The sequence below is a fragment of the Enhydra lutris genome, unplaced genomic scaffold, assembly GCF_002288905.1.
Source record: "Enhydra lutris kenyoni isolate GAN:26980312 unplaced genomic scaffold, ASM228890v2 scaffoldscaffold51, whole genome shotgun sequence".
Classification (NCBI taxonomy): Eukaryota; Metazoa; Chordata; class Mammalia; order Carnivora; family Mustelidae; genus Enhydra; species Enhydra lutris.
Window position 1 is genome coordinate 1,944,661 of NW_019154135.1, and position 25,561 is coordinate 1,970,221.

Below are 25,561 nucleotides of genomic sequence, written 5' to 3' on the forward strand. Positions count from 1 at the left end.
TTAATGCCATTGAGATGAAGGACTGTAGTGTTTGAAGACACAGGGAATGGGTAAATTATTTCCAGCACATTCTTTTATTATGCATAAAAATTCTTATGCAGAATAAGTTTCCACCTTCATTTACAGAACGTGAATCCCATAGGAACTAAAATATAACAGTTATTCATATAGATAAACTCTAAAATAAAACAGAATCTCCTGCTGCCTTTGACTTTTTAGCTAATATGACCTGTTAATGTTCACAGGGATGCACAGAAGTACCAAATATCTTCTCTTTAAGTGCTTATGGAGACCACTAAGGAATTACTGCTTTCTTCACCTTCTGACCTACTGGAAGGACTTACTGAAAATTCTTCTCAGGTTGTTTGTAAGAATGCTGTGCTGTTAAGTTACTTTGGAAGGGACAGCCTCCTAGTTGGTCTAAATTTTGATGCAAAAGAACTTTGCATAACACTCCCATGACCTCAGTCATGGTGTATGTGCCCATGTGAGTCCAACTTTTTTGGGTCACCAGTGATTAGAACAGGAATGTGTAGAATAATATTCAGAGTGCATTGTTTCTTCTTTTGTGAGAATTTCATGAAATGTAAATGGTTGGGGAGCATTTTGAGATCTCTTTCTCTAGTAATTCAGCCTGACTCCTTCTGTTGAATGAGAAGTCTTATTTCCCCCTGTTTCTTGTAGCCACACACAGAAGACTCTACTGACCTTTCCATCGACAGATTCAGGCTTGACTCAGTATCCAGATGCATGAAGACTTGAGACAAGAAGTAATTTTGCCTTCTGATTATTAGTTTCCCAGGGAGATAATTTATGGAACATTTAGTCTTCCAAGATTCTGGCTTCTACTATGGTTCTTTCTCACTCTACAGTGGTAATTCATCACCTTGGTGTCTACCTTAATCTCACATACACGTTAGATGCCCTGAGTTAGGCTCCCAGGTCCTGATCACCTGGAGAAGTAGTATGGGACCAGTCCAGACCCTGAAATATGGCAGTCTCAGAAAAATCTGAATTTGTAGCCTACCACCTTTTCTATCACTTTCCTTAGAAATGTTTACAGATATTTAAGACAGAGCTTTCCCCTGCCCTTTTTCTGACCCTTGAGTTGACTTGTTTTAGACACTTGATTATCCCATGAGGACTGCATCTTACCTCTTCCTGTGAGTTAGCAGGGCCTTACTAAAGTGCTTATTCTCCACTGTGTAACCTCAGTAGCTTCCCATGATTTTTGGCCAAGTCAAAGATGTTTTGAGAATCTGTAGAGTTTGATTCCAAGCCTCAGTACAGGAACCATTTTATACTGGGTGGAAAATAAATTTCAATTCCAGTTCACATCCAGTTGCTTGGTAGCAGCTATCTGGAGGGTCTGATGGAAAGAATACTAAGGGTGATCCTATATGCTTCAAGATGGAGTACCAGAGTTCCATAAAAACCTCTGTCTTGGATACTGCATTGGGGTGATGATGATGGAATTGGTGGCTGGAGGTAGTGGCAGTATGAATGGATCCTTGCCCAATGGGAGATGCTAGGAGAATTCTCTTCATATTCTACAGGATAGCAGCTTCCTTGCCTCCAAATATCATGATGGGTTGAGAAAACCTTGCCTATGAGTATTAGGGAGATAAGGGAAGAGATCTTTCAGCCAACTAAATGGCCTCTGAAAAGGGATATTGTACATGGGCTAAATTTTGGCCATGGAAAGAAGGAGAAGTCCTTAATTAGGGAGACTAAGTCCCACATTGTTCCAACTATAGGACCTATATTCTCCAACTCCCCTTAAACATAATCTTCACCTTTAAATTTAGGCAATCATTAGTGAGGAAGGAAGCTTGTGGAAATCCATGCTTAGTATATTTGCCATTCTCAGTACATGCCTGTCTTTGAGTCATTGACACTTCCTCATCTCTTCTACTGCATGATGTCCAGTTTTGCCACCATGCCTTCTCTATAGTAACAGCTCCCGAATTGCCTAGTTTGCTGTGATCTAGCATTAATACATTGGCCTTGATTTAACAAAATGTACGAAGCGCCTGTCATGCCAGATATTGTCCTGGATGTTAGGTGTAACTACAGCGGGCTCTACATTCTTATCTTCCCACCAGACCTTCACGGGTCACTCTCATTGCTTCATATGTCTTTGTTCAAAGGCTCAGGCTTCTGCTTTTGTCTCCGACTCTGAGTTCCTCATCTATTTAACTGCCTGGTTCCTGTCCCTCTACCTTTTGCCTTGTCTTCACAATTTCTTGTGCGGGAATTTGGAGGAAAGACTTTGAGCCTCTTTCCTATCAGTGGGACCCTGTAACTTCCGTCTGTACATCTCAGTGGCCAACTGCCTGCAGTAGGACTTTCAAGAATTATTCGGTCAGAATTTCTCGCCCTGTCTCCTACCTGTACCTCCATACTTTATTTTGCTGACTGCTTTCCTGAGCCATGTTATTCAAACCTTCCCGACTCTGGGCTGAAAATTCTTCTGTCACTGGACTTGTACCTAGTGCCTCTTTAGGTCTAGAGGGTAGGTCTAATGTCAGAGCCTTACCCCAACTCTGTTCCTACTGTGGATGTCCTATGTTTTGTCACTGAAAAATACTGAAATATAATGGAATTAAGCTATGTTTGGAAAACCTTGTTGGCAAGCCACTCTATGATCCACATTAGAATATTCTTATTTTATTTTAATTTTTATTTTTTTTAGAATATTCTTATTTTAGTTATAGTTAATATCCTTTTCTAGCTTGATTTTTTTGTTTGAAAGTGACATCTTGAATAAAGTTCTGGTCTGTAAATGCTTTGAACTGGTCTGAGATCAGTGTAGTCTTGCTGTCAGAAATAATATTTTCATGGATAGTCTGTAACTAGTATGGGCCTGGTTATGGGATTGCTGTAATATGTTTGAGGTATAACTAGTATGGGACTGTGATTGCTGTAACATGCAGAGAACACTTTAAAAATGCTTAACACAGGGGTGCCTGGGTGGCTCATTCAGTTAAGCCTCCAACTCTTGATTTTTGGCTCAAGTCATGACTTCAGGGTTGTGAGATTGAGCTCCCCACTGGGCTCTGTACTGAGCATGGAGTCTACTTGAGATTCTCTCTCCCTCCCTGCTGTTCCCTGCTACTCGTTCTCTCTTAAAAAAAAAAAAAATTAATACAGTCAAGGAATTTTTGCCTTGAAGTGCTCCTGAAAAATCAATATGGACTTGTCTAAGATTTTTGTCGCTTGCCATTAAATGGTAGGCACTTTTGGTAGGCTATTTCAAATAATCTGGCTTACCATTCTTTATAGTGAAATCAATTCAGGATCATCAAAATCAGTTTCTGGCCCTTACCTTCCAGTAAAAATAGCACCACGTGCCACATTCCATTGTGTCCAAGATGCATGATGACTGCATCTTTTATGATGACAGCGGGCTTTCATGACAAAGGACTTATTTTGTAAGAAAAACAACACCCATTGACAGTCTGTGAAGAATATAGAAACATTAAGACAGTTTCCATTTTCTTCCTTGCCACTGTCTCCATATCCAGTGTCAGAAACTGGGTGATTGAAGACCGTAGATCTGTTTGATTTTAGTGAGATTGAATCGATTTGAAGAACCTCAAGTATATTTTTGAACAGTTAGATTTCCCGTGGAATTGGAAAATCCCGGCCTGGATCTGGGGTTGCAGGAAATCGCCACATCATGTCTCTCTCAAGGCTTGAATTCTAAAATTCAAGGCCAGGGTTTGTATTTAGAAATAAGTCTTCAAAGGGGCTTATTCATGATGATGGAGGATGTCCAGACAAAGCCAAATAGTAGGCGAGATGAAGGACTCCCGGCCTTACTTACCCAGTTGTTGCAGGGTCCCATCCCATGGAGGACACTGTTCTTGAGTTGTAAGTGGGTTTGTGCCTCGTTGCCATCTGGCTCAGCCAGCTTAGGCACCATAAGGTGAACTGAACTGTTTGTGGTAGGAAATAGTGCTCTATATTTGTCACGATGTACTAGCACAGACCCAAAGTCAGTAACTGCTTGACATTCCAGAAAACATTCTCATGGCAGTGAGTTAAACTTCAGGGAATGTCTTTTTCCAGTGGATGATGAAGTCATTTAGCAACAGTTACCTTTTGTGGAAGAAAATTTTGTTAAGACGTAGGTAGCCCCAGGAGGCCCAGGAGTTTTTGCTCTTGTTTTTGAAATAGATGCACTAGTCATTGTGTACTTTATTTAGACCAGAGGAAATACTGATGCATCAATATGATAGCTTAAGAGGGTGACACAGAAAGTTTCAGTTTTGCCTTTTTTTTTTTTTTCATTTTCCTCTTGACCATCTGATATATTGAGTTGCTGTAGAACTTCTGGAGGTATTTCTGTGGTTTTAATTATAGGCAGTTCAATAATTAAGAGATCATCCATCCAGGTTAGCATGCCTGGAAGCTGGGAAAGCAGAACATCTAGGAAGCAATAGAAAATTCCAAGAGCAATGGGAATTCCAGTTTGACCATCTTATTTCTCTGACTTCATGTCTGCTCAGTGTTCTCTACTCCTGTATCTTATATGGCCACCCTTCAGTCTCTCAATGGGGTTCCTTTTATACCTGAAACTGCTCTAACCAGAGGAACTGAACTCTGACTCTGTCTTTATGTTTCCCAGATTGCTTGTAAGTCATGCAGTTTCCTTGGGATGGTCAGTCCCTTGACCCATCAGTATTTTTCTCAGTCTGAGAAGCACCTCCTTCCCCAAGAGAGGAAAGTATGTCATGACTAGAATGTGAAGAAAACTGTGAAGTTTCTGTGTGATCTCCCCTACCAGTGACACTTGTCACCCTTGAATCAGCACAACCCCCAGCCAGGAGCATTTCTTTTCCCAGGAATAATAAATCCAAGAGGAATGGCTTGGGTTTGGCCTCGTCCTTTTAAAGCTGTAAACACTGGTCCCTGTTGCCCCCTCCCTCAGCATTTCATGCAGAAGCAGTGGCTTCTTTTCTCCTGAGGCCTGAATTCCTTATATGAGAAATACCCCAGCCATGAGAGTTCATAGCCCAATTAGGTGCTTTTGATGCGAATTCCCCCTGTGATGGAAAGCCTGCTAGCAATGTGTGTGTATGGCGTGTTGTCACTTGCTCAGTATGGAGAGGGAGACAACTAAGGTAATAAGGAGAAAGAGAGGAGTTGTTTGGAGATAGATGAAGGCCCAAGAGTCAGGATCTAAGGGCTTAGAGCACAGTCAGAAGTTCCTTTTAGGTAGATGCAGTATATTAGTAATTGTTTAATAATAATGCTATCTATTGAGTCCCTACTCTTTGGCAATGAGTCTATGGATCTTACACTGTGGTTCTCACACCCCACTGGATCTGCTTCATTTCAACAAGCACCGAATCAAGTATTTTACATGGTGACCATCCATGTTCTCCTATTTTTCCACCTTGGATGTACAAGCATTTCCTTCATGACTGTTCTTTGACTTCATGAGGATTTCTTATCCACTGACATCTTTCCCTTTGCCCTCTCTATAACCTCCTCCCATCTTCACCACCTTTTTCCATATCCAGTTAGTCCATGGCCCATCACCCAGTAACATTATGGCCAGTTTTCCAATTTTCCTGCACCTTTTACCTTTTTGTTATTTTCATCTGACAATACCCCAGTAAATGCAAATATCCATGTATTCTATGTCTGTGACTGAGAGATGTTGGAGACTATCACTCAGTGGGGCTTCCAACAGAACTACGTGTATCTTGTCACTCGGCTGTTCCACTCTTCAGTGGGACATCAGAACTTATCCACTCTTTCAGACTTCCAGTTTCATGTGTCCCAACCCTACTCTCAGTTGGTGACCTCACTCCTTATTTCATAGGAAAGTAGAAGCATTCAGTGGGAACTCGCCCATCTTCCTACAACCACACCAACATGGCGCCTGCATGTGCTCAGTATGTGTTCTCTGCGTGTTGTTGATTCCTTTCCTTCACAACCAGATTTATCAGACAGATATTTGCATGTGCTCTCCCCATTCCCCTAACTGTTACTTAGTCCCTGATTCACTTCAAAGTTCATTCGGTCCACATTGTGATATAAGAACAGCATTTGTTGAGGGAAGGAAAGACCACCTTGTGGGCATTCTTTGGTCCTCCTCTTACTCCTGTGGCTAACTCCTCTTCTGCTTGGACTTGAGATGGGGGTGACCTTCAGACTCATCCCTTGGCTCCCCCCTTTTTTCCTATTCAACTGTTGAACTCTTCCTAAATGACTTCATCTGTGTGATGGCTTCGGTTATAGATTATAATAAACCACTCTTAAGTTCTCTCTACAGTTCAGACTTGCATCCACCTCCTCTCTGGTGACCATTAGTTTGTTCTCTATAATTAAGAGTCTGTTTCTTGTTTTGTCTTTCTCTCTTTTTTCCCTTTGCTAATTTGTTGTTGTTGTTTTTAATTCCACATATAAATGAAATCATATGGGATTTGTATTTCTCTGACTTATTTCACTTAGCATGATACTCTGTAGCTCCTTCCATGTCATTATGAATGACAAGATTTGATTCTTTTTTATGGCTGAATAACCATTGTGTGTGTGTATGTGTGTGTATACTGTATCTTCTTTACCCATTCATCAATTGGTGGACACTTGGGCTGCTTCCGTAATTTGGCTACTGTAAATAATGCTGCTCTAAATATTTCTTTTTTTTTTTAAGATTTTATTTATGAAAAAAAATTTTATTTATGTAATTTTTAAAAAATTTTTTTTAATTTTATTTTTTATAAACATATAATATATTTTTATCCCCAGGGGTACAGGTCTGTGAATCGCCAGGTTTACACACTTCACAGCACTCACCATAGCACATACCCTCCCCAATGTCCATAATCCCACCCTCCCAACCCCCCTCCCCCCATTAACCCCCAGTTTGTTTTGTGAGATTAAGAGTCACTTATGGTTTGTCTCCCTCCCAATCCCATCTTGTTTCATTTACTCTTCTCCTACCCCCTTAACCCACCATGTTGCATCTCCTCTCCCTCATATCAGGGAGATCATATGATAGTTGTCTTTCTCCGATTGACTTATTTCGCTAAGCATGATACCCTCTAGTTCCATCCACGTCGTCGCAAATGGCAAGATTTCATTTCTTTTGATGGCTGCATAGTATTCCATTGTGTATGTATACCACATCTTCTTTATCCATTCGTCTGTTGATGGACATCTAGGTTCTTTCCATAGTTTGGCTATTGTAGACATTGCTGCTATAAACATTCGGGTGCACGTGCCCCTTCGGATCACTACGTTTGTATCTTTAGGGTAAATACCCAGCAGTGCAATTGCTGGGTCATAGGGTAGTTCTATTTTCAACATTTTGAGGAACCTCCATGCTGTTTTCCAGAGTGGTTGCACCAGCTTGCATTCCCACCAACAGCGTAGGAGGGTTCCCCTTTCTCCGCATCCTCGCCAGCATCTGTCATTTCCTGACTTGTTAATTTTAGCCATTCTGACTGGTGTGAGGTGGTATCTCATTGTGGTTTTGATTTGTATTTCCCTGATGCCGAGTGATGGGGAGCACTTTTTCATGTGTCTGTTGGCCATCTGGATGTCTTCTTTGCAGAAATGTCTGTTCATGTCCTCTGCCCATTTCTTGATTGGATTATTTGTTCTTTGGGTATTGAGTTTGCTAAGTTCTTTATAGATTTTGGACACTAGCCCTTTATCTGATATGTAGTTTGAAAATATCTTCTCCCATTCTGTCAGTTGTCTTTTGGTTTTGTTAACTGTTTCCTTTGCTGTGCAAAAGCTTTGGATCTTGATAAAATCCCAATAGTTCATTTTTGCCCTTGCTTCCCTTGCCTTTGGCGATGTTCCTAGGAAGATGTTGCTGCGGCTGAGGTCGAAGAGGTTGCTGCCTGTGTTCTCCTCAAGGATTTTGATGGATTCCTTTCTCACATTGAGATCCTTCATCCATTTTGAGTCAATTTTCGTGTGTGGTGTAAGGAAATGATCCAATTTCATTTTTCTGCATGTGGCTGTCCAATTTTCCCAACACCATTTGTTGAAGAGGCTGTCTTTTTTCCATTGGATATTCTTTCCTGCTTTGAGAATGATATTTGCGGTGGGTTTTTCATAGATGGCTTTGATAATATTGAGGTATGTGCCCTCTATCCCTATACTTTGAAGAGTTTTGATCAGGAAGGGATGCTGTACTTTGTCAAATGCTTTTTCAGCATCTATGGAGAGTATCATATGGTTCTTGTTCTTTCTTTTATTAATATGTTGTATCACATTGATTGATTTGTGGATGTTGAACCAACCTTGCAGCCCTGGAATAAATCCCATTTGGTCGTGGTGAATAATCCTTTTAATGTACTGTTGAATCCTATTGGCTAGTATTTTGGTGAGAATTTTTGCATCTGTGTTCATCAAGGATATTGGTCTGTAGTTCTCTTTTTTGATGGGATCCTTGTCTGGTTTGGGGATCAAGGTGATGCTGGCCTCATAAAATGAGTTTGGAAGTTTTCCTTCCATTTCTATTTTTTGGAACAGTTTCAGGAGAATAGGAATTAGTTCTTCTTTAAATGTTTGGTAGAATTCCCCCGGGAAGCCGTCTGGCCCTGGGCTTTTGTTTGTTTGGAGATTTTTGATGACTGTTTCAATCTCCTTACTGGTTATGGGTCTGTTCAGGCTTTCTATTTCTTCCTGGTTCAGTTGTGGTAGTTTATATGTCTCTAGGAATGCATCCATTTCTTCCAGATTGTCAAATTTGTTGGCGTAGAGTTGCTCATAGTATGTTCTTATAATTGTCTGTATTTCTTTGGTGTTAGTTGTGATCTCTCCTCTTTCATTCATGATTTTATTTATTTGGGTCCTTTCTCTTTTCTTTTTGATAAGTCTGGCCAGGGGTTTATCAATCTTATTAATTCTTTCAAAGAACCAGCTCCTAGTTTCGTTGATTTGTTCTATTGTTTTTTTGGTTTCTATTTCATTGATTTCTGCTCTGATCTTTATGATTTCTCTTCTCCTGCTGGGTTTAGGGTTTCTTTCTTGTTCTTTCTCTAGCTCTTTTAGGTGTAGGGTTAGGTTGTGTACCTGAGACCTTTCTTGTTTCTTGAGAAAGGCTTGTACCGCTATATATTTTCCTCTCAGGACTGCCTTTGTCGTGTCCCACAGATTTTGAACCGTTGTGTTTTCATTATCATTTGTTTCCATGAATTTTTTCAACTCTTCTTTAATTTCCTGGTTGACCCATTCATTCTTTAGAAGGATGCTGTTTAGTCTCCATGTATTTGGGTTCTTTCCAAATTTCCTCTTGTGATTGAGTTCTAGCTTCAGAGCATTGTGGTCTGAAAATATGCAGGGAATGATTCCAATCTTTTGATAACGGTTGAGACCTGATTTAGGACTGAGAATATGATCTATTCTGGAGAATGTTCCATGTGCACTAGAGAAGAATGTGTATTCTGTTGCTTTGGGATGAAATGTTCTGAATATATCTGTGATGTCCATCTGGTCCAGTGTGTCATTTAAGGCCTTGATTTCCTTGTTGATCTTTTGCTTGGATGATCTGTCCATTTCAGTGAGGGGAGTGTTAAAGTCCCCTACGATTATTGTATTATTGTCGATGTGTTTCTTTGATTTTGTTATTAATTGGTTTATATAGTTGGCTGCTCCCACGTTAGGGGCATAGATATTTAAAATTGTTAGATCTTCTTGTTGGACAGATCCTTTGAGTATGATATAGTGTCCTTCCTCATCTCTTATTATAGTCTTTGGCTTAAAATCTAATTGATCTGATATAAGGATTGCCACTCCTGCTTTTTTCTGATGTCCATTAGCATGGTAAATTCTTTTGCACCCCCTCACTTTAAATCTGGAGGTGTCTTCAGGTTTAAGATGAGTTTCTTGTAGGCAACATATAGATGGGTTTTGTTTTTTTATCCATTCTGATACCCTGTGTCTTTTGATTGGGGCATTTAGCCCATTAACATTCAGGGTAAGTATTGAGAGATATGAATTTAGTGCCATTGTATTGCCTGTAAGGTGACTGTTACTGTATATTGTCTCTGTTTCTTTCTGATCTACTACTTTTAGGGTCTCTCTTTGCTTAGAGGACCCCTTTCAATATTTCCTGTAGAGCTGGTTTGGTATTTGCAAATTCTTTCAGTTTTTGTTTGTCCTGGAAGTTTTTAATCTCTCCTTCTATTTTTAATGATAGCCTAGCTGGATATAGTATTCTTGGCTGCATGTTTTTCTCGTTTAGTACTCTGAATATATCATGCCAGCTCTTTCTGGCCTGCCAGGTCTCTGTGGATAAGTCTGCTGCCAATCTAATATTTTTACCATTGTACGTTACAGACTTCTTTTCCCGGGCTGCTTTCAGGATCTTCTCTTTGTCACTAAGACTTGTAAATTTTACTATTAGGTGATGGGGTGTGGACCTATTCTTATTGATTTTGAGGGGGGTTCTCTGAACCTCCTGGATTTTGATGCTTGTTCCCTTTGCCATATTGGAGAAATTCTCTCCAATATACCTTCTGCTCCCCTCTCTGTTTCCTCTTCTTCTGGAATCCCAATTATTCTAATGTTGTTTCGTCCTATGGTGTCACTTATCTCTCGAATTCTCCCCTCGTGGTCCAGTAGCTGTTTGTCCCTCTTTTGCTCAGTTTCTTTATTCTCTGTCATTTGGTCTTCTATATCGCTAATTCTTTCTCCTGCCTCATTTATCCTAGCAGTGAGAGCCTCCATTTTTGATTGCACCTCATTAATAGCTTTTTTGATTTCAACTTGGTTAGATTTTAGTTCTTTTTTTTCTCCAGAAAGGGCTTTTATATCTCCCGAGAGGGTTCCTCTAATATCTTCCACGCCTTTTTCAAGCCCGGCTAGAACCTTGAGAATCGTCATTCTGAACTCTAGATCTGACATATTACCAATGTCTGTATTGATTAGGTCCCTAGCCTTTGGTACTGCCTCTTGTTCTTTTTTTTGTGGTGAATTTTTCCGCCTTGTCATTTTGTCCAGATAAGAGTAGATGAAGGAGCAAGTAAAATACTAAAAGGGTGGCAACAACCCCAGGAAAATATGCTTTAGCCAAATCAGAAGAGATCCCAAATCGTGAGGGGGGAGAAAGGGGATAAAAAGAGGTTCAGAAAGAAGAAGAAAAAAAAAAAGAAACAATTAAAAAAAGAAAACCAATAAAGAAAAAATATAAAAAGGAAAAAAATATATATATATTAGATAAACTAGTTAAAAAACGTTAAAAAAGAAAAGGGTAAAAGTTAAAAAAATTTAGCAGAAGAAGAAAAATAAATTGAAAAAGAAAAAAAATTAAATTAACTGCAAGGCTAAAGAATCATGGGGAGAAAGCCATGAGTTCCGTGTTTTGCTTTCTCCTCCTTTGGAATTCCGCTGCTCTCCTTGGTATTGAAACTGCACTCCTTGGTAGGTGAACTTGGTCCTGGCTGGGCTTCTTGTTGATCTGGGGGAGGGGCCTGTTGTAGTGATTCTCAAGTGTCTTTGCCCCGGGCGGAGTTGCACTGCCCTTACCCGGGCCGAGCTGAGTAATCCGCTCGGGTTTGCTTTCGGGAGCTTTTGTTCCCTGAGCGCTTTCCGTAGAGTTCCGGAGGGCGGGAATGAAGATGGCGGCCTCCCGGTGTCCGGCCCGGAGGAGCCGAGAGCCCGGGGCCCCACTCCTCAGTGCGCCCTCAGAGAACAGCGCCAATTTACTCCTGTCACCCTGGCCTCCGGCCACGCTCCGAGCTGACCGAGCCTGCGACCGGTTCAAGGTAACCCCGAGCTGAGAGTCACTCCTCGGCTCTGTCTCTGTAGCCGGCTTCCCCGTTCTAATACCTGTAAGCTCTGCGACACTCAGACACCCCCGATCCTTCTGTGACCCTGCGGGACCTGAGGCCACGCTGACCCTGCGTGGGCTTCACCCCGGTTAAGCCTCTGGAGCGATGTCCCTCAGCGGAACAGACTTTTAAAAGTCCCGATTTTGTGTTCCGTTGCTCCGCCGCTTGCCGGGAGCCGGCCCCTCCCCCCGCGGTCTATCTTCCCGTCGCTTTGGATTCACTTCTCCGCCCGTCCTACCTTTCAGAAAGTGGTTGATTTTCTGTTTCTAGAGTTGCTGTTCTTCTCTTCGATCTCCCGTTGGATTTGCAGGTGTTTGCAATCTTTAGATAAGCTATCTAGCTGATCTCCCGCTACCTGAAGTAGTCTCAGCCTGCTGCTTCTCCGCCATCTTGACTCCTCCCCTAAATATTTCTTGATTCTATTTTTTTCCATCTCTGTTGTCAGGGCCCTAATCGAATACATGATGACTTAAAAAAGTTAAACCCAATTTTTTTTTTGAAGTAACAGTAGATTCACATGTATTTTAAGAAATAATAGAGATAGATCTTGTGTACCCATTACCCAGTTCACTCCATTTTCAGATTGTATGAAACTATAGTGCAGTGTCACTCAGGATACTGATACGGATTCAATCAAGATACAGAATATTATCATCATGACAAGGATGATTCCTGCTGTCCTTTTTTTTTTTTTTTTCCTGCTGTCCTTTTAAAAAAAAAAAGCATAAACTTTAGTTTTTAGAGCAGTTTTAGGTTGGGAAAGAAATTTAAGAGGAGATACAAAGATTTTCCATATAGCTCCTTCCCTATATGTGCACAGCCTCCCCGCATTATCAACATCCCTTACCAGAGTGCTATGTTTGTTATAACTTCTGTAACTACACTGACATACTATAGTCAAAGTCTGCAGTTGACATTAGAGTCCACAACACACAAATTGGTGTTGTACACTCTGTGGATTTGGACAAATGTATAATAACATGTAGGCATCATCATAGTATCATGCAGAGTATTTTCACTGCCCTAAAATTCCTCTGTGTTCTACCTATTTATCTCTTCCTGTTCCCAGTCCCTGGCAACCATTGATCTTTTTACTGCACCCATAGTTTTGCCTTTTTCAGAATGTCATATAGTTGGGATCATACAATATGCAGTCTTCTGAGCCTGGCTTCTTTAATTTAGTGATATGCATTTAAGGTTCCTCTGTGTCTTTCATGTCTTGATAACTCATTTCTTTTTAGCGTGGAATAATATTCCATTGTCTGGATGTTTATTTATCCATTTACCTACTGAAGGACAATCAGTCAGTCACCCGGCCACACCGTTGGTGTTTTCTTCTGACCATGCTTTCTCATTTTTTACAATATGGATAGATTGGGAATTTTCCAGATTTTCAATTTCTGCTTCCCTTTTCCAGAACAATTCTGTCTTTAAGTAATCTCTTTTTTCACATTGTACTATAAGCAGTCAGAAGGAGCCAGGTTGCACCTTCAACATTTTGATTAGAAATATCTTCGGCTAAATACTTAATTTCATTACTTGCAAAGTTCTACCTGCCACAAAAAACTGGAGCGTGAACACAATTCAGCAAAGTTCTTTGCTGCTTTATAACAAGGATTGCCTTTCCTCCAGTTTCCAACCACATGTTCCTTATTTGCATCTGAGACCTCATCACAGTGGCCTTTCCTGTCCATATTTCTAAACACTTTGTTCAGCATTCCCTAGGTATTCTCTATGAAGATAGAGACTTTCTCTATAGCTCTCCTCTTTTCTCTCTGAGCTCTCAACGGCTCAGAATAGGCTCTTCACAGCAGTGTAGACTTTCTCTAGCATGTACCTGAGATCTCTCCCAGCCTCTACCCATTGCCTGGTTCTAAATTACTTGAACATTTTTAGGTGTTTGTTACCACTTCTCAGTACCAATTTCTTAATCCTCAGGCTGCTATTACAGAATACGGTAGTCTAGGTGGCTTAAACAACAGACATTTATTTCTCATGGTGCTCCAGGCTGGGAAATCCAGGACCCCAGCAGAGGCAGATTTGGTGTCTGGTGAGGGCCTACTTTGTGATTCGCAGATGGCCATGTTCTTGCTTCTGCTAATCTTAAAAATAAACTTGGCCATTATTTTTAAAGCGAAAATAGGTTTATTTGGGAATAACAGATAACTGCGACTCAGGACATACAAGCTATGGCAAAAGCAAAGCAAGTCCAAACAAAGAGGAGGAGGAATGTTATTTTATGGAGATGAAGGAGGAAGTTGGGAGGATTTGTTTTGAATGAAAGACCATCAGAGGAAAGCAAGAGTTCAGGGTGATGATGGTTTTTCATTTGCTGAGCTGCAGGGGCAGTTGATTTCGTGTAGAGGATTCAGTGGACACGTGGCCTTTGAACAACATGGGTTTGAACTGCACCGGTTCATTTATACTTGGAAATTTTTCAATAAGTACAGTGCAGTACTATAAATGTATTTTCTCTTCCTTATGACTTTCTTAACATTTTCTTTTCTCTAACTTTCTTTACTAGAAGAATATGGGTATATAATACCTCTAAGATTCAAAATATGTTAGCTGACTATTGATGGTATTGGTAAGGCTTATGGTCAACAGTAGGCTATCAGTAGTTAAGTTTTGGGGAGTCAAAAGTTATACATGGATTTTCAACTGTGTTTCGGGGCATTGGTGTGGTTCAGGGGTTAAATGTACATCTTTTCCTGTGGGGTCTGTAATCGATCCTTCTTTCCTATTAATGATTCTTCTGTTGGGGTCTGTAACTGACAGTTCTTCTTATAATTGACACCGAGTGGTATGACTTTTCCTTCTAGCCTCCTGACTTCAATTTAGTGAGATTTCCCTTTATTAATTACCACACTCATAATACCATCATACTGAGATTAGGGTTTTAACATGTGAAACTTGGGCGGACATAATTATTTAGTCTTCAGCCAATAGTATTGTTTTAAGTTTTTACTTAAAATATATTTATTAAATATACACTGTAGCAATAGTAACAGGGAACAAATAAGTATTTCAAGAGCTCAGTTTTACCTTCATCCTTACAAATCTATTTGGTGACCTTTAATTGTATTTGGTGGCTCAGCTACTAATCAGTCTTCATTTTCCTATGATCATTAACTAGTTCTCTGTGCTCGAAATTTTGCAAATTGTATATTGATAAAGAAATATTTCATGGTATAGTTAAGGCTTAAGGAAGAAACACTTCTGCATTAATTAAAAGGAAATGAGTATCTCCCAAAACATAAACTTGCTGAATATCATGTCACAAATCTAAAATTTTTGAAAATCTTTTTTCACATTATTCTTGGTAACACACATTTTTACTTCACATTATTTACCCACTCCCCGACTTAGTTTTTCCCTGCAAAACAAAACAAAACAAAGCAAAACAAAGCACCCAAGCAAACAGACAACGTGTGTACCTTCACGCTGTCAACTACGTTGTTCAGACATCTCTGCTCAAAATCCTTTGCCCCTCTCTCACAGGTCCACTGCAAATTCCCTTTCTGTGGTTTGAGAAACACTAATGCATTATTTATAACACTAACTTTGCTTTTACCCTGTGAACCGGGAAAATAATCATTTAAAATAGTTCATGTGTTATCTTTTGAGTAGTGTTCATTACCAAAGCAAGCAAAAATGTAAATAGAATAAACCCCATTACAGTGTTTTGCTTGAGAGTCATTTTAGCCTCAATCCTATTACATGGGAGCAGTTATCTGAGAGATTCATTACATTTTACAACCACTTATTCATTGCCTGACACTCTTTAGATATCAGGTTAGTCCTGGTAGGTAGAATAAAAAGAAAACCTACAAACTACCAGCTTGGGTCTCCCAGCACCCCACTGCAGGACTTTGAGCAATTACGGGAATGCTGTCTATCTGTGCTGATGTGGCAGCTACCAGCCGCACGTAGCTATGGAATGCTTGACTTGTAGCCAGTGCGTCTGTCGAGCTGAACTGTTACTTTAATTTTTCCTAATAACATCTCTATTGAGATATAATTCACATATCCTATAATCCGGCTATTTGAAGTGGACAGTTCGGTGATTTTTGGTGTATTCACAGAGTTGTTCCACCATTACCACAGTTGTGGAACCTTTTCATCACGCCCACAAGAAACCAAGTACTCAGTGGTAGTTACTCCCCAAATTCTCCCAATGTTCTCAGCCATGGGTGACCGCTAGGCTTTCTGTCTCTGTGGATTTGCCTATTTTGGACATTTCATACAAATGCAATCACAATACGTGGTCTTTTGTGAATGGCTAATTTAATTTTAGTTTAATTATATTCAATAGCCACATGTGCGTAGTGGCTACCATTAGAAGCAAGTGTAGTGGAAGACCCCATGCAGATCCTTAAGGAATGCTGAAGGCTAAGAAGAAAATCATGAAAAGGCGGCATGTGGAATACAGGTCAGAGAGATTGGAGATGAACCCAGTTGGAGCCTAGAAATAAGATAGATTCCTGAAGGAAGGGATGGTTAACAGTACCAAATAATACAGCGGGGTCAAGAAGGTATAGTGTCAGTGTAGTGATGGGGTAAGAATCCTGATGACAAAGGGCATCAGAATATGGTATTGGTGAAGAAGTATAGGCAGGTAGAAATTTTGTATCTTTTAGAGATGGAGAGAAGGAAGAAAGTTTCAAGATAGTTTGAGAAGCATGTCAGGACTGATGGAAATTTTGTTTTCCTGCTGTTAATATTTTTAGTGTAGGCCTGAGCCTAATTGTAGGCAGAGAAAAAGGACTCAGTGGGAATGAAGAGATTAAAGATGACAGCAGGGTTCTGAAGGATGTGAGTGAAGGTGGGACCAGGGTTAGCGTAGGAGCAAGCCCTGGCAAGGAAGATAGAGGTTATCTTTCTCAGAGGCAGCAGTAAGTGTAAGAAAAACTAGGTGAAAATATAGAACAATTTTTATGTAAAAAGGAAGGAAACTAAAGAAACTCATTTACTTAAGGAAAAATGGGGACGAGGCCTTCTGAGGGTAAAGGTTGGTTCCTCCAGCCAGCACCGTGATCAAATGTGGAGAAGGGAGTTCTCCAGAGTGTCTAGGGCTCTGGGAGGTGGGAGTATCAATTATTTATATTCTTTTTGCTGCTCTAAGGAATATGTCTCCTAGAAGCGACAAACATTTTCAGGTACATAAAACCACATGAGGTACACAGATCCACATGTGCCAATTTTCACTTACAGAAGAGTGATGATGTCCAAGAGTTTACATTTGAGATCTTCAAAGATGAAATCTCTCAGCTTATGTACCTCCTTCCCTCCCTCCTTCCTTCCTTCCTTCCTTTCTTCCCTCCATTCTTCTTACACTTCGTTGAAAGCTATGTACCCTCTTGCTCTTTGCCCTCCAAGGAAAAATGGAAACAAACAAAGCACAAAACTTTGGAATAGCCAAACAATCCATACAGTAATGAATATAGAATTTTGTGTTATGTATTACAACAAAACTATTTTAGTTTAGTTTAGAATTTTCTTTATTTTTCTAAGTTCCCTACCCCCACCCATATTACAACAGTTAGTGGAAGAGCTGGAGAGTGCTTTGAAAATGCCACATAAAAATAACTATGCATATATAAAAGCAAAATATACTCATTAATTGATATGGTTTTTATTAATGTTGATTTAGAGCATTCTTTCTGTGTAGATGTTTTAGAAATGGAAGCTAACTTCTGTGGTATTTTCAATATATAAAATTATATATTTATGTATTCATTTATTTATTTTAGGCTTTTAAAACCAAGGATGGATATCTTGTGGTTGGAGCTGGAAACAACCAGCAGTTTGCTACTGTGTGCAAGGTAATCAGTAATCAGTGGGATGGGCCAATGATCTATGCAATGACCTGTTTTGTCCAGAACCAGGAAAGTTCAGTTTCACCTAGAACACTGTCCTTCGGTCTATAGCTAGCTCGAGACCCCTACTTTCTCCCCTACCCTGTGCCATTTTTATACTCCAAATGCTAAGGATGTGGTCTGAATTAGCATACTGACTGTATTTTTTTTTTTTTTTGAGGTATCTGGCTGTATTTTGAAATGAACCATAGTGTATAATACCAACATGACCTTGACTCTTAGTCCAATGAGGAAAGGGAAAGAAAAAGAATTCATTTTAAAGGCATTTTTAACATCAGGATATTTTTTCTTTTTGCTTTCCCCTTTTTTTTTCTTTTCTTTGTTAACAATGTGAGACCTAATTAAGCCCAAATACAATGTAATACCAAATTATTGTTTTAGCCACTAGAAAACTAAACATTTTTTTTTCAAATTAGCCTTTGTTTAATGAGTACCCTTCTGCAGAGTTCATGTTTTAAGTTTTAGCAGTTAAGATTGTATTAAAAATGTTGTTCCTCAACAAGATTTTTAAAAAAGGCCTTGGAGTCATTAAGGATAATTTTATGTTGAAGATTTTAAGTTTTTGGCATCGCTTCGATATTTTTTTATTTGATGTTTTTACTACTAACCTAGATTTTTTTAAAAATTTAAGTCTTTAGGTTCCTGTTCACTTTTTCCAGTTCTAACCCCAGAAATATAATCTAGCTTTAAAAATCTATATTTAAGTTTTCGTTTTAATTTCTCTTACAGGTAGGGAGAAGTCTTACCTGTTGAGGATGTTTTTCTGATGGGGAGTTTATTTTCTTGTACTAATTAATCATAGATAACCACTCACTGTGAGCTTTCAGGTTCATTAAAGATGCCTGTGAATTCCTTAGGGGAACCTTCTTTATTGTCATTAACTTCTTATGTACAAAAATTATTTATCACTGTGGCTCTTTTGTGCGAGAGGTTAATGAGCACAGCGGAAAACCACAGCAAAGGGGTGGGAAGTACCGCGGAGAAGGTGACAAATGGAGACAGTTCCTATTGCAGGAAGGGCTGGAACATCTGAGGTGGGAAAGAGGGGAGCTTTCATAACGGTGACTCTGAGTAAGTGGAGAGAAAATGGATTCAAACATTTGATCTAGGATCAAAGAATCTTTATTATGAACGGTCAATGTTAAAAATATGAAACATACGGAAGCCGTTGCCTGTGAAGTCATTTGCGTACTCTAGCTGCAAAGATGTAAAAGCCAGTTCATTGCTATAAATGAGTACAGATTTTCTTCCTGGGCCATATGTTTTGGAGTTTTCTCTCTCCAGAAAGGGGGGTGGGGGGGGGGAGAAATTACTGGTTGTCATATTCTTCACTGTTGAAAATAACTGTACTGAATTCTTTTTATTTTTGATTCATTACTGCTGATCAGTTTGAAACTTTTGAACTTCCTCATAAATATCCATAAGAACGTTTTTTGAAAAAGATTTTTGTTTCAAAGCGGAATATTTGCCATAAGTTTGAGTACTAAAATATGACTTATTGTGATGGTGTGTTATGATACATTTGTTTAAAAGGAGACCATCAGAGGGCCTTTGAGAATGGCATACTTGACCTTGCTTTTCCATATGTGAGTTATGAATGATAATCCCTGTTATGAGCCCTTAAGACAATGTCTATCAGATTCTTTGAGATACTCAAGAAAAGTTTTATGAGTAGAGGATTTTAATGTTATTTCCATCACTTCCTAGGCATCTTGAGCAAACCTTGCAAACTGATTGACTTTATATATCCTTACATGTAAACTTGCCCTAAAAACCTTTTAACCTAAGAAAAATGGCCTGTTTCCTTTTTCCATATATAGTGGGTTTCTCCTAAGTATTTTTTATTCAGATTTATCTATTACTGAGGGGCTTGCCATTCAAACTGGCCTTGTAGAAGATGAGGTCCCCAGTTTTTTATAGTAAGCCTCTCAATGGTTCTTTTGCCAAGTAAATAGTGAAAGATAGGGCAGCTCTATCTCCTAGGGAGAAATATAGCAGTATTGTCTGTGATGAATGCGTAGAATTTACTTAGGTCTATTCTCTTTCCAAAATGGAATTTGAAATACTGGCTGACTAAAGCTTCTTGGGGATGGGTCCTTTTAAGGAGCTCTTATTATCAGGAATTAGAGTGAGAACAAGAGCAGTGGGTTCAAGACTTGGCGTTCAGAAAATCTTTCTGCATATAAAGTGAACCTTGGCTTAGAACAAATCCTATTTTATGTCTCTTAACATGATACAGAAGAGTAGGGAACATGAGCATATGTAAGCTATTTTAAGCTGATTGATGCCAATACTAATGGGTATTCCTATTTGAAGTACATGGACATCCTTTTAAAAGTCATTTAGACTGAAAGTTTCTTGTATTGCGGGGAATGTGCGTTGGTCCTCAACTTTAGCATGCAGAGGGAATCTCCTTGAGCTTCATTCCCCAAAATTTTGACCTAGCATGTCTGAGGTGGGATATAGGAAACTCCAGTTCGAGTAAGCATTGTTGTTGATGCTGGAGTGGGTGGTCTGAGGATGTGATAGCAGACTTCTAAGGCATACCATGAGTCTTGACACTAGTCGGGTGACCTCTGGTGAGACACTTAATCTTGGCCAAGCATCTGTGTTCTCACAGTCAAATGAAGATTATGATATATAACTCTCCTAATATATAACTTTTGGAGTTTTGTAAGAGTTAGATTGGATAAGTAAAATACTCAGTCCAGTCCTGGCTCACAGAATGTGCTTTGTAAATGGCCTCTATAAAAATTAGGTTTGGAGATTCTGGTTCTGGATAAGATAGAGTAAGCACACTTCTTCCTGTCTCTTCCACTAAATATAATGATAAAACCTGGATAGAATGTATGGACCGACTCTAAGAGGATGCTGAAAAGTAAGTAGTGGTAGGTAAACCGGGGAAGAATGCCAGAATTTAAAGTACCTCTGAAAAAAAATAAAATACCTCTAGTGCTCCTGGGGGGCTTAGTCAGTTAAGCGTCTGTCTTCAGCTCAGGTCATGATCCCAGGGCCCCAGCATCAAGCCCCACATCAGGCTCCCTGCTCAGCGAGGAGTCTGCTTCTCCCTCTGCCTCTCCCTCTCCCTCTGTGCTCTCCCTTCCTCTCTCTCTCTCTCTCAAATAAATAAATAAAACCTTAAAAAACAAAAACAAACAAACAAAAAACCCTTCCAAACCAGAATTAAGTTTACCAGCTTTCTCTACAATGATTTCCTTACATGGATAAGTGGAGCCGAAAACATGGAAATGGGCACTAGGAAACAGAGCTGAGTCCTAGGAGATGCCCTTTGTTCCTGGAGTGAGGAGCACGAAAGTGAGCTCTAATAGCAGAGATAGTGTGGAAATCCTGCATCTACCCCTCAAAAGAGGGAGGAATCTTTGGCTTTTTCCTCTGTCCTCCCACCGCTTGGCCTCCACCCTGGAAGTATGCAGGGAAGTAGGCTAACTATAGGGGAGCCCCAGGGCACTGGAGGGAGCCTGCTGAGAGGGATGAGCTTTGGAAAGTGAGCTTTGAAGGTGTTTGTGAACTTCTGCTCTCAGCCCTAAGCTGCATGTACACTGATCTGATCTTAACCAGCCCACCAAAGAAGTTGTGAACCAAGTTAACACACAGAATACTGCTCAGGAGGCAGCCTGACCGTTAAGTGGGACACACGCAGGACGGACTCAAACAGCACCGCAGGGGCTTTGAGAACTGAACTAACACAAGAACCAAAGCACACAGAAGGCGGGTTGGGGCCTGTGGCCTGGACCTAACCAGATCAGTTGCTTGCTAAAAGCAATAACAATAAAATGTTGCTGTAGGATTTAAACAAGACCCAGAGGCCCATAATATAATATTTAAAACATCCAGGATACAATCCAAAATTACTCAGCATATGAAGAACCAGAGCTTGCATGAGAAAAGACAGTCAATAAATGCCAATGCCAAGAGGACACAGATGTTGGAATTAACTTACAAAGACTTTAAAACAGCTATTATAAAAATGCTCCAACAGGCATCACAGACACTGTTGAAATAAATGGGAAAGGAGAAATGTCCAGCAGAGAAAGAGAAGATAGGAAGAAGAACCAACTAGAAACTGGAGAACCAAACAATATGACCACCAAATAAAAAAACGAAACCCCTCACCGGATGAGCCCAATAACACAACAGAACTAAGCCAAGGAACTTAGAATAGGTAAATAGAAATTATTCAATCTGGAACAACAGAAAGAGAGAGAAAAAAAGATGGTCCCCTCCCCCAAGAAATGGAAGAAAGAAAGAACAGATCTTCAGGAGCCTTCAGGATAGTAACGAAAAATCTAACATTGATATCATTGTAATCCCAGGAGGAGAAGATGAAGAGTACATGCTGAGGAAATATTTGAAGACATAGTTGCTGAAAACTTCCCAAACTTGGTAAAAGATAAAAACCTACAGATTTCACAATTTCAGCAAACCCCAAATAAGATAAATCCAAGTAAATCCATGCCTAAACACACCCAAGTCTTCCCACTGAAAATGAAGGACCAAGGAAAAGGTTTTGAAAGCACCCGGAGGAAAGTAATAGGTTACCTTGTTGGGGGAACACGGCCTCAGCTGACTGCAGACTTTTTATCAGAAACTGGGAGCCCAGAGCCAACTGGCACCAAACGGTCCACCCAGAACCCTACGTCCAGTAGAAACGTTCATAGAAAATGAAGTTTCATTAAAGACATTCTCCCTCTCCTTCCCTTCCTCCCTCTTTCCTGTCCTTCTTCAACAAGCCCACACTTCATTATTTCTTTGGGGGGAAATAGTACCTCGTTGGACTACTTCACATGTATTTGCTGCTCAGTATGTCAGGCACTTTCGCTGACATTGCTTCATTCCGCCCAGGCGATGCTTCCTCAAGCCCGTAAGGGCTGGTTGTGATCACAGCACTGGAAGCAGTCGCTCTAGAAACACTGTGAAAGGCAGCATGGCTGAGGACCGAACCGTAATTACCTTGACCCACTGTTTCACACCAACGTGCTCAGAGAAAAGAGGTTTTAGGAGTCAAATTCAGAGAACAGCATCTGAGGGCCTGGTTACCACTCAGTACAATGACTGAGCAGGTTTTTATGCAGCTTACACTATTTCTGGGTGAGGCCAGATTTGCAGGTTTAACCTGTGATTTGGGGAAGGCACTTGCTTCTTCTGCAAATGACTTATTCACTCCTAGAGAGGGGAGGGCGGGTTTCCATTCCCGCACAAGCTTGGCGGCTGCTTCTGAAATCATGAAATCAGCTGTGGTGACACGGAGGTTTTTAGGAAAGGCGCTCTATGTGGTGTTGCTTTTTAAAATCTGGGGGAATGATGCTGTCTTTATTATTCCTCAAGGAAACGAGTAAGTGGAGCCCGCGAAAGAGAAATGACACAGTGGAGATGCTCTCTTTACTCCAGGGAAACTTCTTCACTTCTCTGTCCTTTGTGAGATGATTAATGGATTGATTGTATTTAAACTATGGGAAACAAATGAAACCATAAAATGTTTATATTTCAAGCAAATACATTACTCAAGGTAGTGAAGCTTTCTGTTGGCCCCATGGCCTGCCCCAAGCCCATAAATGCTCTTTCTGACTTTCCAACATGACTGCCAAACACTGCCTCCACACATTCTTTATAAAACTTCTTTTCCATTCCAAATCCACTTGGTACTTTCATTATGGTCTTGTTAAAATTGCAAGATGTCCAAAGGGACTTGCAAGATAGATTTTCCCTTTATTGAGGAGGAGCAAAAGAGGAAGTGTATAAAAGCATTTCTATTTGTTATTCCTTCAGGGAGATATAGTAAAGAAAAATAGTGACACTTCTATAGGAAGAATATCTTTTAATTTGACATTGTTTTAATGGCGAAAATTTGGGGCAAATGTATATGCTTTTCCTTTATTTTAGCACCTTGTACAACATCCCAGATAGGGCTTCTGGGACGAATAATGTTATTTTTTTTACGTGTGGAACAAATAAGTGGACATACCTACAAGATGTATGTTGATTATGGGCTTCATGGAAGTGCGGACCTGTAGTTATGATATTGGCTCTCAGAACTAGGTCAGTTCTATCAGGTTTTGTATCTCTGTACCTACTCTCTCTAGACAAGACTTATTGTGGGGATCTGATAACTTTTGATCTCTGCTCCCATCTGTAGGCACATACCTAAATGTAGCCAAAACTTCTCATAAATGACAAACTCAGTCACAGCATCACCTGCCCTGATTGCATGATCCTTCCATCTCTGTTCCTTTGTTGCTCCATTTGCCTTTGTCTGGAAGCGTAAAGGTCAGCAAGGAATGATCCCGGGGAGCATGTTGGTAAGCCTGGAACACTCACAGGCAGGTACGTGAAAAATTGTGAATTATGCATTAAAATTATTTTTCCTTTTTAGATCTTGAATTTGCCCGAACTGATTGATGACTCCAAGTATAAAACTAACCACCTTCGTGTACAGAATAGAAAAGAACTTATCAAAATACTGTCTGCACGGTAAGCTTGGATCTAGTCTTGGTACATTTAGGAATGAATGTGTCCTTAGCATTTGCCTGATTTGTGTCTGTGTGAGTATTTATATGTATGCTCTTTTTTGCCTTTTTTAGATTAACTTGTGATTCTCTTCCATTTCGCAGAATGGGTTAGTGGAAAGATATTTCAAAGCTATGTTTTCTGTTCTTTATTTGAAAGTACTTTACGTGTCTTAATGAGTACTGACTCATAAGAATGATATCGATAAGAAAATCACAATGGCTTGAAATAGATCTCTATAGCATGTGTAAGTGTTTGGGTTTAGTCTATCGTAAATACTAATAACAACAACACTAATAAAAATAATTTAACATTTTTTTTAACCTTTAAATGCTCTACATAGACCATCCCATTTAACCCTTATAGTTATCCTGTGAGGTAAATTCTATTCCCATTTTACAGATGAAGAAACTGAGACAAAGAAAGGTTAAGTCGAAAGTTCTCTTGGGAAGTCTGTCATGATGATGTTTTGAAAATGCCAGATTGAGTTATGGGTCACAAGGGATTAATGCTAATCGGAGAGAGTATTTGATTTCCAGATTATTCCATACATGACATGTTATGCTTTTGTTAAAACCTGTATCAAATCTTTCAACTTTCTCTCAGAAAAAGGTGCTAATTCTTTTCTTTAATATTATTTTATTTTATTTCATTTATTTTTGTTTCAGTCTTCCAAAATTCATTGTGATTTTTAATATGTCCTTTTTTTTCATTTTATTTTACTTCTTTTCAGTGTTCTAGAATTCATTGTCTATGCACCACACCCAGTGCTCCATGTAATACGTGCCCTCTTTAATACCCACCACCAGGCTCACCCATCCCCCACCTCCCTCCCCTCCAAAACCCTCAGTTTGTTTCTCAGAGTCCACAGTCTTTCATGGCTTGTCTCCCCCTCTGATTTCCCCCAACTCACTTCTCCTCTCTATCTCCCAATGTCCTCTGTGTTATTCCTTATGTTCCACAAGTAAGTGAAATCATGTGATAATTGACTTTCTCTGCTTGACTTATTTCATTCAGCATAATCTCCTCCATTCCCGTCCATGTTGATACGAAAGTTGGATATTCATCCTTTCTGATGGAGGCATAATACTCCGTTGTATATAGGGACCATATCTTCTTTATCCATTCGTCCGTTGAAGGGCATCTTGGTTCTTTCCACAGTTTGGTGACTGTGGCCATTGCCACATTGTGAACATTGGGGTACAGATGGCCCTTTTTTTCACTACATCAGTATCTTTGGGGTAAATACCCAGTAGTGCAATTGCAGGGTCACAGGGAAGCTCTATTTTTAATTTCTTAAGGAATCTCCACACTGTTCTCCAAAGTGGCTGCACCAACTTGCATTCTCAC

At 39.9% G+C, this 25,561-nt stretch overlaps 1 protein-coding gene across 2 annotated transcripts in view; it reads left to right on the forward strand.

Annotated features, from left to right (window-relative positions):
• Window positions 1-25,561, forward strand: part of LOC111157075 (succinyl-CoA:glutarate-CoA transferase) — a 775,701-nt gene that overhangs the window by 324,387 nt on the left and 425,753 nt on the right. For both annotated transcript variants that reach the window (XM_022518296.1, XM_022518298.1), the window contains exons 10-11: window positions 17,561-17,632; window positions 24,078-24,175. In XM_022518296.1, coding sequence (XP_022374004.1) covers window positions 17,561-17,632; window positions 24,078-24,175 — 170 coding nt within the window. The remainder of the gene's footprint in view (window positions 1-17,560; window positions 17,633-24,077; window positions 24,176-25,561) is intronic.